Below are 14,089 nucleotides of genomic sequence, written 5' to 3'. Positions count from 1 at the left end.
TTGATACTGTATATTATCTAAATTTACCTCCCGCCGTGGGGGACCACTGTCAGTGGAGTTTTATAAGTCGCTCAAAACAATCATCACGGCAACGCAACGTTGCAGCGGAGCTCTTAAGTAGACTGAGAAATGGTGTCAGGTTTCACAAAATGGCAGACAAGAACCCAATAGCACCGCAGTGAGACAGTCAGAGTTGCAAGGAACGTTCAGTTTACCAAACAAGATTCAAGGCAAGGTCAAACTGGGAGACCAGTAACACAGACAAACATCTGACAAGGGGCAGGCAGAATCCAAGGTCCAAAAACAAGCAGACAAGCAGGGTCAGAACAGGCAACAACAGACTAAGAAATGCTGGAGAGCTTGGCAGTAACACACAAGACAATCTGGCAAGGAACTGAGGAAATGTACTTGTGATATTCTGAGGGCTCGATTAGCTGATGAGGAGCAGGTGAGTATGGGGGTGGGGCAGGCCAGGTGAATGGGATCAGCAGGTAATGCAGAGCAGGAGGGAGTGGCAGTCTGAAATGACATTAGAGTTAGTGAGGCAGAAATAAGAAAACAGACAATGAAAAACTAAAGCCTGGCAAAAAACAGCTAAAACTATATTACTGCTATAAATGTATTGATATGTACTTTTATGTTATAAAATAGATCATGTTTTTGACTGTTTGCTTTTCACCGTTTACATTCGGCTTGAGTAGTAATGGTGCTGAAAGAGGAAAGTTCATATCTGAAAGTCACTGGCAGATGTGTAGAGCGCTGACAAAAGAGGAAGTGGGCCGACTGTAAAACTGAATTATTACTAAATAAATATAATTCATACTCTGGATATAAGCTAAATATTAAAAAAAACTTAAACCCTCACATTTAACTATACTCCCCACTCAGATATAGAAGGGAAATATTTAGGAATAAACCTTACTAAAGATATGTCAAAACTTTTTGAAAACAACTACAGCCTTGTTAATAAAGAGATGACACCTCTAGCTGGACCCTCCTCCCACTAGATATGAGTAATAGAATAGAAATAATTAAAATCTCTTCCAGTCATTGCCTCTAGAGGTACCCCAAAAACAATTGATGAGTGGAATGCCTGGATTTCAAGGATCATTTGGAACAGTAGAAGACCTAGAGTTCAGTTCAAGACACTACAGCTGAAAAAAGAGAAGGGAGGAAGAGCTTTACCATGCTTACTATTATGCTGCACAATTGAAACCCTTAGTATACTGGTGCGCTCCAAATTATGAATCCAAATGGAAAAGCTTGGAAATTACTCAGATACAAATTCCAATACAATCTATAATAGGAAATAGAAGCCAAGCTGAAAGACACTATAACAGCTTGAATCAATTTTTTACTTTTCAATTTTAATCACAGACTTTACTCACTCTTAAGCTATGGTTTCAGGTTTTGAGGAAGTTACAAATAGAGAAACAGGCCAGGGTCTTGAATTGGATAGCATACGATCCAGACTTTGAACCTGCTAGATTGGACGGGGGCTTTAAACTATGGGTTAGGAGAGGTATTACGTCTTTTTGTTCTCTCACCTCCAACAGACAATTTCAGAGTTATGAGTTAATTTCAGACACATTTGGACTGGAAAAGCAGGACTTCCATACATACCTGCAAGCCAGAGACTTATAATAAAAGATACAGGTCAAAGAGGAGAAGGAATAGAATTTGATTTCTATATTTCATGATGCATACCAAGAAAAAGATAATAAAAAGTTGGTCTCAAGAATATACGGAAGTATACAAACCTCTAAAAATCATTCTACGTTATCCATTAAACAAAAATGGGAGAGGGAATCAGAAACACAAATATCAGAAGAGATCTGGGGTCTCATTTATAAAACTGTGCGTAGGATCCTTACTAAAAGTGTACGTACGCCCAAAAGCCAAAAATGGCATTTTTTAAAATTTATTTATCAGTTTAAGGTACATTTATAAAACCGTGTGTACGTACATCTGTAAGCAATGTTCCCTTTATAAATCACAGATTACCTACAAGAGTGCGTACGTGAATCAGCCTCTTATCCCGCCCTGTACACGCCCATTTTTAACCATAAATAGTCAATGCAAAGCACCTCGTGAATGCTGATAAGTATGTAAATGACACTGGCAGTCACCGAATCATGCCGAATCATGACGACTGGCGGAGAAAAAGCAAAAAACCTCTCAGACGCTGGTGAATTGCTGCCAATTGAATTATAATTTCGGATAAATTCGGTTGTCGCACAGTGTAGGGAAACCTAATCTATAGACTACCTTTATTAATAATATCCTCCAAAACAGCAGGCATTACGGCACTCGGGGACAGCTTCGATATACCAGACCTATATGATAAGATTTAACAGAACTATACTGTATATTATATCCAAACAAGCCTTAGTGATAAAGGTGAAGATTATATATAATATTTCCCCCAGAGTGGCGAGTACCTGTATTTGGACTGGGATGGCACGTTGTCCTCTCTACTGGACCCAATTCAGTACATAGATCCAAGAGCTCAGCTTTAGGGAATCTAAATCGGCATATTAGCCAGTCATCGGCATGGTCCCTGAAGCCTTTTTCTGTCCTGATTCTTCCATTGTAGTCTTCCTGCAGGGCCAGCAGTGCCATCATGCAGCATTACGCACGGGGGTCACCGCAGTATTAATATGTTTACAACAATTAGAGTGATTGTTAACACCTTGCCAACACAGCATCAACTAGTGGTATTCCCCCCCACCCCAAGATACAATTTGAAGACGAAAATCTAATAAATAGGCAAACACACTTTTCTTCATGCAGGTTTTGTCACGAACAGTATTAAAGTGCGGACCGATAACGAGGACATTAAGTGTAACTGCGCGAGAGCTTAACGGCTGTATTTCCAGACTTTGACATTTGATGATATGTGCACAGTATTAAAGACAGATATTTAGTTATTTACACTGTGTTCTTCCATTATCTAATGCTAGGGTATTTGATGCTATCTTGTATTCCATGGAGTCGGGCCGTCTCATCCTCCTGCGCTCTGTAGCGGACAATGTGACGGTGAGACAGCGCCGATTAAATATTAACGAGTTTTGATTTAAGATTTGATTTGTATTTTACAAGCTGTTTATGGAACAATTATCACTCAGTACAAGCTCAAATAACACTGCTGAATTTAATCTTCATGGTAAGGTGGATGATATGGAGTGAAGAAATGTGCGTGAGGCATCAATACTTGAAAATATTACGAGTAATCGTTATTCCCACATGTACTTTCTGCAGTCTGACTTCAGTTCACCACCTCACCATCTGCGTCGGCAATTCCCATTGTCTCCAAAATGTGGGTACGCATGGGTCAGAGTTTGCGTGAAGGACCGTACATTCTCCCGTCAAGTTTGTTTTTTATAAATCACAACCTTTGCGTGGGAAGTGGCGTACGCACATTTTTAGCCCCGTTTTGTGCGTACGCCACGTTTATAAATGAGACCCCTGGATGGAAATATGTGAGACACAATGGACCACTGCAAACTCAAGATCACTGAGTGAGTTCGGCTGGAATAATGTAGTGAGATTTTTTTATAACTCCTAAAATATCAGCACTGCAAACAGGCACACAGAGCCGAGGCCTCTGTTGGAGACAATGTGAAACTTCAATGGCCAATCACTTTCATGTTTTTTGGGCCTGTCCGAAAATCCAGTCACTCTGGAGAGAGGTGGCTACCGAGATAAATAAAATAATTGGGGTGGACTTAGATTTCTCTTTCGTTACTTTATATCTAGGTAAAATACCGGAAACAGTACTACAGAAGGATAAATACTTATTGAAAATACTCTTGGCAAGTTTTAGGAAAGCTATAACTAGGAAATGGTTGCAACTAGACCCTCCAACATTGGACTAGTGGCGTAGGATCATCCAAGAAATTTACTGTATGAAGAGACTTACTTTTGTATTAAGGCTTCAGTTGGAGAAATGTACTGAACGCTGGGAAAAATGGATTGTGTATGCACCCTGAATAATATGACACCATATCATGATGTATGTGTAAAAGAATACTTTGGTTATTACTGTAACACCCATGATGATCTCATGTTCTTTGTACATGTTCTTTGTACATGTATGTAAATAAATACATTTAAAAAAAGTAAAAAAATAAATAAAAAAAACTGAATTTATTTATATATATTTGCTTAAGCTTGTGAAACATATATGAACAGAACATGTGCGGTCATAAATGATTGAATTATATTTACATTAGCTTGTAAGAGGGAGTTGGCCAGTCATAAATTATTGAATTATATTTGCATTAGCTTGTGTAACGCTTGTAGATGGAACATGTTCACATGTAAAATTTCCTGTAAGTGTCTTCTGCATTACCTTATAAGGACATGAAGTCATGGTGAAACAAACCTTGCTGCGTCTAGGGGAGTGAACTAACTTGTGCATAAATAGGGAAGCTTTGCCAGCAGGAAATAGAACTTGGTTTTCTTGTGCCTTAGACTCAAGGATTTCAGTACCTCAGCACTCAGAGGAATTACTCATTGAACCTACCCGGTTCTGAGCATAGCATTTAAAGACTGCCTAGGTTACCTCGTGATTTTGGGCATAAGGACTTAGGACTTAGTACCTCCAACAGCCAGGGGAATACTCATTGAACCGACTTGGTTCTGAGCCTAGTGTATTAGCGCATATTTGCCTTTAATTTTGTCTTTTCTTTGCTTCATAGAAATAAAACTACCTGAGCTTGTGTTGGGCTAGGAGACCAAAACTTCACGAGTTTCGTGTTTCTTTGGGTGCTTTTCTCTCCTTTCTCTACCCCTACTGCTGGGCGGAGGCTACCCTCACGGGGGACAGCTCAGACTCCTCTTTAACCGCCCGTGGCAAGTTGTGGCCCGGCGGGGACAGATTTTGACAGTCAGACCTCCTGTTATCTCCCAGCGGGAGTGCATTTCCGTACCTGCTCGATTGGTCAAAGCCCATGAGCACCTGACCTCTCTCAGCTCTCTCTCATTTTCTCAAAGGCAGAGCAGGATACCCAGGGCTTGGTTTATACCTATCACCATTTCTAGCCACTTGGGGACCATAGGCAGGCTGGGGGAACACATATTAATGTTAATAAAAAGTGAAATTTTCATGCCATGGGACCTTTAATATTACTGAAGTGAAATAGATATTATTAATCTTTAAAGAGCAATTGTTCTGATTATTTCTGTAATTCCAATTTCAGTATCTTCCATTTACTTTTTAGTTGCATAAAATATACATTTCGTAGTCATTAGGTTAGGATTTTACAGCACTTTCAAAAATAAAAGGAGAATAAGCATCCATCCATCCATCCATCGTCGTCCGCTTATCCGGGGTCATGTCTCGGGGGCAGCAGCTCCAGCAGGGGCGAGAATAAGCATTGCCATGAATAAGCAATGCCATAGCAGGCCAAAACAAAGGGAGCAAAGGCCAAACGTGGACCGCATGCACCGAAATGGGCGGCCTTGGTTTTGAGTATCTGTTGTGTAAATGCTGTCACATACCCTTGTTCAGTGATTGATAATGGACAAGTAGGTACTTTTGGCAAAGAAACAAGGAAACTATCCAGTTATGTGATTTCCCTTGCATTCGCATGGTGTGAATGCTAGGTAACAATGGTACATTGTTCTTTTGACATACAAATTGATGCAGCCCAAGTCAGTTCACGTTACATTACAGATAATATTAAACAATAACTATAAGTTACACCTTTTAAACAGCAACACAATAAAATGTGAATAGGGGAGTCAATATAGAATATTTAATTAATACAACCCCTATACAACATGACTTCAGACATGTAGAAATATTTCAGGCTTAAAATGAAAAACTGCTCTAAACGTCTTCTAACACTTTACTTAACAAAATAACAGAAAATATTTTAAAGTGTGCAGGGGTTGGTCTAAATGTGGCTGGATGGGGCAAACTACAGCAGTGGAAGAAGTAGTCAGATCCTTTACTGCAGTAAAAGTACTTTTACTGTAAATGTATGATCATACATGATCTGGTATAAGTAGGTTTACAGCAGTAAAGTATTAGAGTACACTGGTATTAAATTAAATTTTTTTCAATTAAAAAACTCTACCGTTTGGTTTGGGGCAACCACAAAACATTGGACAATGATTCGGACAGCTGGAAAAATCCTTGGTGCCCTCTTGCCCTCCCTCCAGGACTTGTACACTGGTAGGACCAGGAAGCGGGCAGATAACATCACCAAAGACCCCACACATTCTGCACACACTCTCTTTAACCTCCTCCCCTCTGGCAGGCGCTACAGATCCCTGCGCACAAAAACAACCAGACATAAGAACAGCTTCTGTCCCACTGCCATCACTATCCTGAACTGCTGATAAGTGGGGTCATCCCCACTTTGGCCGCTCACCCACTTCTCTACACTTAACATACTTATTCCAATATGCATCTTGCACACTTCTTTTCACTATTACTTTTTGCACTTTTCATCCCACTCTATGTGTACTTGTCTTGATATTATGTCTTATTTGTATATCTGTATTTTGTATATTATGTTGATATGTGCCTATATGTATATTGTTGTCTCTATTGTACAGTATGTTATTACTACATGTCTATTTGTTGAATGTATAAAGAGTTAACACCTACCAAAGTCAAATTACTTGTGTATGTAAGTATACTTGGTCAAGAAATCTGATATTATGCTTTTTGGCTTTTTCCTTTATTGTGTTATATATATCTTTTTTGTGCAAGTTATAGGTTTTCAAAGTGAAAAAGCCCAAAGTCCACCCAAAGGGACTTACCATCTCCAACAGAAAACACTGTTCACAAACTGCTCCAAACAGCTCTATTGTAGTCCAGCCTTTACTTCAGAGACAAACGTGGTCACTTTGTAACACACGTTATAATGCTCACCTAGCTGCTAGCATGGCACGCCCTCATATTCTGCTTCTGACTGGCTAGTAGTCCTTACCTAGTTACTGTCAGGACCCACCCTCATACTCTGCTTCTGACTGGCTAGTAGTCCTTACCTAGGTACTGTCAGGGCACACCCTCGTACTTTGCTTCTGACTGGCTAGTAGTCCTTACCTAGTTACTGTCAGGACCCACCCTCATACTCTGCTTCTGAAGGGCTAGTAGTCCTTACCTAGGTACTGTCAGTGCACACCCTCATACTTTGCTTATGACTGGCTAGTAGTCCTTACCTAGGTACTGGCAGGGCACAACCTAATACTTTGCTTCTGACTGGCTAGTAGTCCAGGTACTTACAGGGCGTTACAGGATGTAGCATGGCACAGCAGAGCATAGCAGGTCGCAGCAGGATACTGCAGGGCACTGCAGAGCGTAGCGTATGAAGTGTTAAAGAGTTTTATTGCCTGTGGTAGGAATGATTTCCTGTAGTGGTCTGTGTGACACCGAAGCTGTCAGAGTCTCTTGGTTCTGTTCAGTGATTGGTGGTGGTAATGGAAAGAAACAAGGAAACTTCATCCAGTTATGGGTTTTTCCCACATCTGTGGAATGAGGTGTGTATGCTAGGTAACAATGGTACATTATTCTTTTGACATACTAATTAATGCAGCCCAAGTCAGTTCACATGATACATAACAGATAATAATCAACAAGTTACACCTTTAAACAGTAAAACAATAAAACATGAATATTGAACTTGCATCTTTTTGTTTCTTTACGTTGTTCCACACCACACATTTTAATGATCATTTATCATTGAATACAACCCCTCTAACATGACTTCAGATCTGTAGAAATGTTTTAGGCTCAGAATGAAAAACTACTCTAAACTTCTTCTACCACTTCACTTTAACCAAATAATGGAAGACATTTAAAAGTGTGCACGGGTTGGTCTAAATGGGGCTGGATAGGGCAAACCCCAGCAGTGGAGTTAAGTATTCAGATCCTCTACTGAAGTAAAAGTACTCATACAAAACTGTAAAAATGGTCTGTTACAGTGAGAGTCCTGCAGTGAAAATGTTACTTAAGTAAAAGTCTGTATCATCAGGAAGATGTAGTTAAAGTATTAACAGTAAATAAAAATCCTTCTATTTTATAAACTACATGTGTTTTGTGTGCAGAAATCTTAATGTGTAAAATAACTAGTAACAGATGAATGTAGTGGAGTAACTAAAGTATCTAGTAACTAAAGCTGTAACAGATGAATGTAGTGGAGTAAAAAGTACAATATTTCTCTCTGAAATGTAGCGGAGTAGAAGTAGAAAGTGGTATGAAAAGAAAAGACTCAAGTAAAGTACAAGTACCTCAACATTTGGACTTAAGTAGTTACATTTCACCACTGGTCTAGACAAAGACATTCTAATAACTTACTAGTGTTTCACTAATTATTGACAATGTTATTATATATACTGTATATATATTAAAATCCTTCTTTTACTTTGCAATTCCATTGACCCGGGTCGACTTAATAAAATAAATAACAGACCTTACTAGACAAAGTGAAATTAGTGACAGTATTTCAACATCAACATTTTGAAGCAGTCCTGCACATTGTCTATTTGATGTCATGAAGCCAGTTGTCTCATCACCTGGCCAATACCTCACTGAGATCAGCTCTTGTCTTTAGACCCAAAGGTTGTGAGTTCAAGCCCCCAGGGTAAATATTAATGATTTGTCCCTTTTAGAAAACAACAACAGGACCAGACACTGTTTTTGTGACAATATGTCTTTTATTTTTGAATGCTTAGTCTGCTTGAGGGAACTTCATATTTAGCGTACACACATGAGAGTTGTATTGATCTGAACAATAACTCAGAGAGAAATCTAATTAGTGTGTTAATATTTTATCAGATGAGTGGGCGCTGTTTATAACAGACAATATTCAGTAAACTAAAATGGAAAAGATGTGCGAGTATTCAAGTGTTTTCTGTATTTCATTTTGTGTTATTTACTGTAGATTAAAAGTCCAATTACTGATTTGTTTTTGTCCAGCTCAGTGAGCCAGTTTCTTTCTAATTTTAAACCCAAATGTGAACTGTTCCCTAACTCTTCAGATAATAAACAAGTGAAAGTGAGTCATCTGTCAGCAGAGAGCTGTTTCTGTCTGCTGAACAAACTGAAAGTGAATCAATGATAGAGATTATAGATGAGCTGTAGAGGCATCATGATGGTGGGTTAGTGTTACACGCTGTTCTTGGAGCACACGAAAGAAGCCTGGTAGGTACAAGCCGCGTCGTTCCAGTTTGCTGTAGAGAGTTTACAACCAATGATTACATTTAGCTTTCATATTTAAAAGTGCAACATACAACAAGATGTTTTAAATGTTTATTTTAGCTCCACCCGAGTTCATCAAAAGACAGTTCTCTGCTCCACCGGAGTTATTAGGCTCCCCCACATTCCAGATTTTGTAGTTGAATTTGGATCCATCAGACCACATCCACGTACCCTCCTGGAGGAGAAAGATTGGTTTCAAGTCAAAGTGAAATCAAGAGTTTTTGTTGTTGTAATACTCACTGCGTCCAAAAGACTTATTTTCTCCAACAACTCATGAGATCCAACGCATTCTCATGAACGGGTTTGTAAGATATCGTATGAAAACATATGCACAATCGCCTAATTTTGTACGAAATCCTACGAAATTAGGTAACCGCCTGCTGGTCACATAAGGTGACAGTGAGCCAGGTACTGTGCGTCATGCAGCGACGACAGTTACGTTTAGACACCAAACGACTAGTTAAGATTGGAAAAAAACGTGGTTTGGATTAAAACACTCCAGGGACATGAACACCTGTTTCCTGGTGAAAGTCTTGTGTTTTCTCCTTAACTTCTCCAGGACATGAACTCTGCTCTCCAGCTTGAAAGTCCTGTGTTTTAGGAGCCAAACATCCCCCCCGACCTCCGCCCTACGAGGATCTTCACGCTCTTATACAGCAGCAGTCAATGTGCTGCAGACAGTAATGAATATGTGGAATACATACATATTACAGAGCTTTACTTTTCACAGCTATATGTACAAATGCTTCATGAGAACAGGCTGAGAGACAATCGACATCACTTCCTGTGTGATGATAAAAGTTTTACCTCCATTGCGTCAGAGCCTCCGATCCAGGAAGGTTTCTGTGCACCGGTCACTTGGTTAATGTAGTTTTTGATGAATGTATGTTCTGCATCTGAGTGGATGGAAGCCAGATTCCCACCAGTGATCTCGCAGAAGATCTAATGGAGACAATATAATCAGTTTAAAACGTTTAGAAGAAGCATAATCACAACATCATCACATTATTAACAGATATGATCTCAGGGCAGTTTTAAAGTCACAGGGGGACAGTTAATACTTATGTGGTGTGGAAGAAGTATTCAGATCCTTTACTGCAGTAAAGGTACTAATACCACATTATAGAAATACTCTGTTACAATAAAAGTCTTGCATTTAAAATGTTAATTAAGAAAAAGTATGTAAGTATAATTGGTATCAACGTGTGTTCATGTCTTGCAGTGGTGCAAAAAGTGGGTATGCGCTATATGCGGCGCATAGGGGCGCAGCACCATGTGGGGCGCCAAAGCGATGGTTAAAAAATAAAAAATAAAATAAAAAAGTAATTCATTTTTTGGTATTTTCTATATGTTGTTGCTGTTGTGCGTTTCTAAATCATTTCTGCATTTCCTCAATGTTATTATATAACATTTTAGAGGACTAACAGGATAGAGTAGACACCCTGTCTCATAAGATTCCATCATAGAATGTTGACATAGAATGTTGACATAGAATGTTGACATAGAAGAGGGAGGGGGGGGGTCGCCGCTGTGAGCGCAGAGCAAACAGGTATGGGCGTACGAGTAGTGAAGTAGAGTAGTGTGGAAAAAGAAAAAGAACAAAGCAAAACAGCTGTTGGGGCTGAAAATAGAAAAAGAAAGAGGGAAAAGGAGATGACATGTCCAGGGATGTGACAGCAGTTAAATAAGTGGATGGTGAGAGGCAACAGGTAGGATTTAAAGTGTGACGTCTGTGGTTGCAGGCTCGCAAATATTCATGTTAACAGACTAGCTAGCGTTTGCTAACACTGGGAATGTAGCAGCCAAATGGGGGTTTACAGCTAGTTTAGAATATGCAAAATTGAGGTTGATGAGCTGAAAACTGATAAATATAAGGTAGCATGTACAATAAATGACAAGAATCTGGAAAATATAACTAATGCAATAACTCTGGTTTACCATGGAATCATGCATAGATTTGCTACCAAACTTGGAGGCTTGCAAATATCCATGTTAACAGACTGGCTAGTGTTTGCTGTCTTAATACAAACCAATGTTGCTGATAGCTACATTTAGATTTTGGTTAAACCCTATGGTACCAATCCGATGCATGACATATCTCAATTTTATTAAGGTCAAATAACAACTGGTAAATATAAGGTAGCATGCACAATAAATTACAAGAAGATAAATAAATATGAAAAAAAAAAAAATATATATATATATATATATATATATATATATTTTTTTTTTCATATTTATCATCATATGTATTTATATCATATTTAAAATACAAAATGTAAATGTAATTTCAACAGCAGCACACCCTTACTGCATAATAGTTGTCTTATCTGATGCCATCACTAGGCTTACTTAAAGGAGAATTCCGGTCGATTTCAACCCGTAGCTCTGTTGTGTGTAAATATGAGTGCTGTCAGTAGCAAGAAAAACTAAACCAATCGGTGCTGCCTACACCGTGTTATCCTCCTGCTAGCGTTAGCACCCAACAGGCCTAAACAGGGCAAGTTTTAAACGTGTTTTTAGCCTCTTAATATGTTCAAAATGTCATTACAAGTGCCTACCCATGTGAAGTGATTCCTTCTGAGTGAACACAGTGAATCTGACTGCAGGAGATGTGAAAGAAATGCATACAAGTTGTGCTAATTCAGCTCTGTTTAGTTCTTGTGTTGAGACAGCAAGGAGTGCTTCAGGACCATCTACAAACTACAACACTGAAAAGAGATGCAACCATATTTTCAAAAATAGGCATATGCTTATTTTTTAAAAGTGCTGTAGTTCAACTAGCAGGAGACAAGTTATAATTGAGGTAAGTTTGGAGACACTACCTTATTTAATCATTAAATTAATAGCCTACATGTTTTTGTTGTATCTCTTTTTGGTGTTGTAGTTTGTAGACGGTCCCTAAGCACTCTTAACTGCCGTCTCAACACCGGAACTAAACAGAGCTGAATTAACACAACTTTCATGCATTTCTTTCACATCTCCTGTAGTCAAATTTGCTGTGTTCACTCAGTAGGAATCACTGCACATGGGTAGGCACTTGGAATGACATCTCCAACATGTTAAGAGGCTAAAAACACGTTTAAAACTTGCCCTGTTTCAGCCTGTTGGGTGCTAACGTTAGCAGGAGGATGACACGGTGTAGGCAGCACCGATTGGTTTAGTTTTTCTCTCTACTGACAGCACTCCACATTTACAAACAAAAGAGCTACGGGTTGAAATCGACCGGAATTCTCCTTTAAGAATTGAATTTAGGCTGCTATATTTAACAGTGAGTTCATTTCATTCAGGTGTGAGGATGGTGGATCAGGAAAGACAGGGGAAGGCAACAGGTAGGACTAACATTGAGCCACTTGATACCAACAGATTCATTTCTTAATATTATTGATGTGGAAAAACTAATGAAAAATCTATTACATAATGTTTGTTTGACAATATGTCTTAGTGGAGAAGAACACAGGCAAGGAGTGAATGAGACAGATATGAGACCAGTGATGACATCAGGTAGAGATGAGACCAGTCATGACATCAGGTAGAGATGAGACCAGTGATGACATCAGGTAGAGATGAGACCAGTGATGACATCAGGTAGAGATGAGACCAGTGATGACATCAGGTAGGAGTTCCATTTAATAGACCACACAAAACTAAATGTCCAGTATGGTTTGAAGTTCTGTTGACCAACCTATTCACTGTGTCCTTTTTTGGGGGACAATAGTGCAGACAGAGATGGAAAGCCACCACCACTCAAATCACATCAACCAGGGGTGATGATTAGGTTGCCAATTGTCACAATTTGGTTGCCAAGGGCAACCGGGCAACCGTTAACGTTGCTGATATACTTTGAAAGATAAACCTTTATTATTTAAAGCCCATACATGATGATGTCATATTTTTTTTTTTTTGGGGGGGGTGGGGGGGCAAAATTGTTGCTGCATACCCCTCTGACACTGGGTAGTTTCGCCCCTGATGTCTTGGGAGTGTTTGATCTTTTTTCTTATTATGTGATATTAGTAGTTTTACTCCAGTAAAGTATTAGAGTCCATTGGTATTTAGCATACATGTGTTATAATAGAAAGAACTGCTGTACCTCTGCATCCATCCAGGTCTTTGTCTGGATGTGGAAAGCAAAACAGCGAGAGCCAAACTGAGTCCAATAAGGATGACAGGAAGTTTGACCCTGTATGAACAAACAAGCCAAAAACAATCAGACTAGTCCATATTGACAACTGTTCATTTAGAGATCGCTCCTCCGCAGCGCTGTGGAGATAGAGCTGGCAATGCAAGACTACAATCAGAGCAACCCAACGAGTCAGAGATACTGTTCTGACCTGGGCAGGAGGTTTTATTTTCTTCACAATACTGTGATCATAAATATGTAAATTTATTATATGTTATATAAGACTAACAGCCAATGACATTTATGGTTGGGGAGACTGGACTGATGTTCTACCTTATAGTGTTAATCCCCATATAACTCAGGCAGTTAAGAGCTACATTTAGGTTTAGATGTTATATGAATATGGTCCCTGTTGCACAGGTTTTATCAGCTCACAATTTTCAATGCACATCTATGAGTGCAATTATTATTGATAAAAATGGAAAAGTGAGGCTTATCAGTAGCAGAATTAACAGTTAACAATTTGCAGTTGACTTTAATGTGCTGCAAACAGCACAACCAGCAAGTTAACAAAACCATGAGTAATAAGCATAATTAAAGCTGCAAGCACCTCTGTGTGCGTCGGGATTACTGGTAGTCGCCATTACTTGCGACCGTGCATTTACGCGGCACTCAGACACTGCAAATCATCACCAATGAAAAGGGAACTCCCTGCTGAGTTCAATGATACCTCACACAAGGGTCTACATTAA

At 39.2% G+C, this 14,089-nt stretch overlaps 1 protein-coding gene across 1 annotated transcript; it reads right to left on the bottom strand.

The window, feature by feature from the left end:
• Positions 1-8,954: 8,954 nt before the first annotated feature.
• On the bottom strand, positions 8,955-13,421 carry LOC116064199 (galactose-specific lectin nattectin-like). Its single transcript, XM_036003966.1, has 4 exons — positions 13,308-13,421; positions 10,025-10,159; positions 9,281-9,392; positions 8,955-9,192 (listed from the first exon to the last, which is right to left on the bottom strand). The coding sequence occupies exons 1-4, from the start codon at positions 13,317-13,319 to the stop codon at positions 9,125-9,127; spliced, it is 327 nt and encodes a 108-aa protein (XP_035859859.1). The 5' UTR covers positions 13,320-13,421; the 3' UTR covers positions 8,955-9,124.
• Between the last annotated feature and the right edge of the window lie 668 nt (positions 13,422-14,089).

This window comes from Sander lucioperca, chromosome 8, assembly GCF_008315115.2.
Source record: "Sander lucioperca isolate FBNREF2018 chromosome 8, SLUC_FBN_1.2, whole genome shotgun sequence".
NCBI classification, from domain to species: domain Eukaryota; kingdom Metazoa; phylum Chordata; class Actinopteri; order Perciformes; family Percidae; genus Sander; species Sander lucioperca.
Note: the sequence above shows the minus strand (reverse complement) of the source record. Positions and strands in the feature narration are given on the sequence as shown.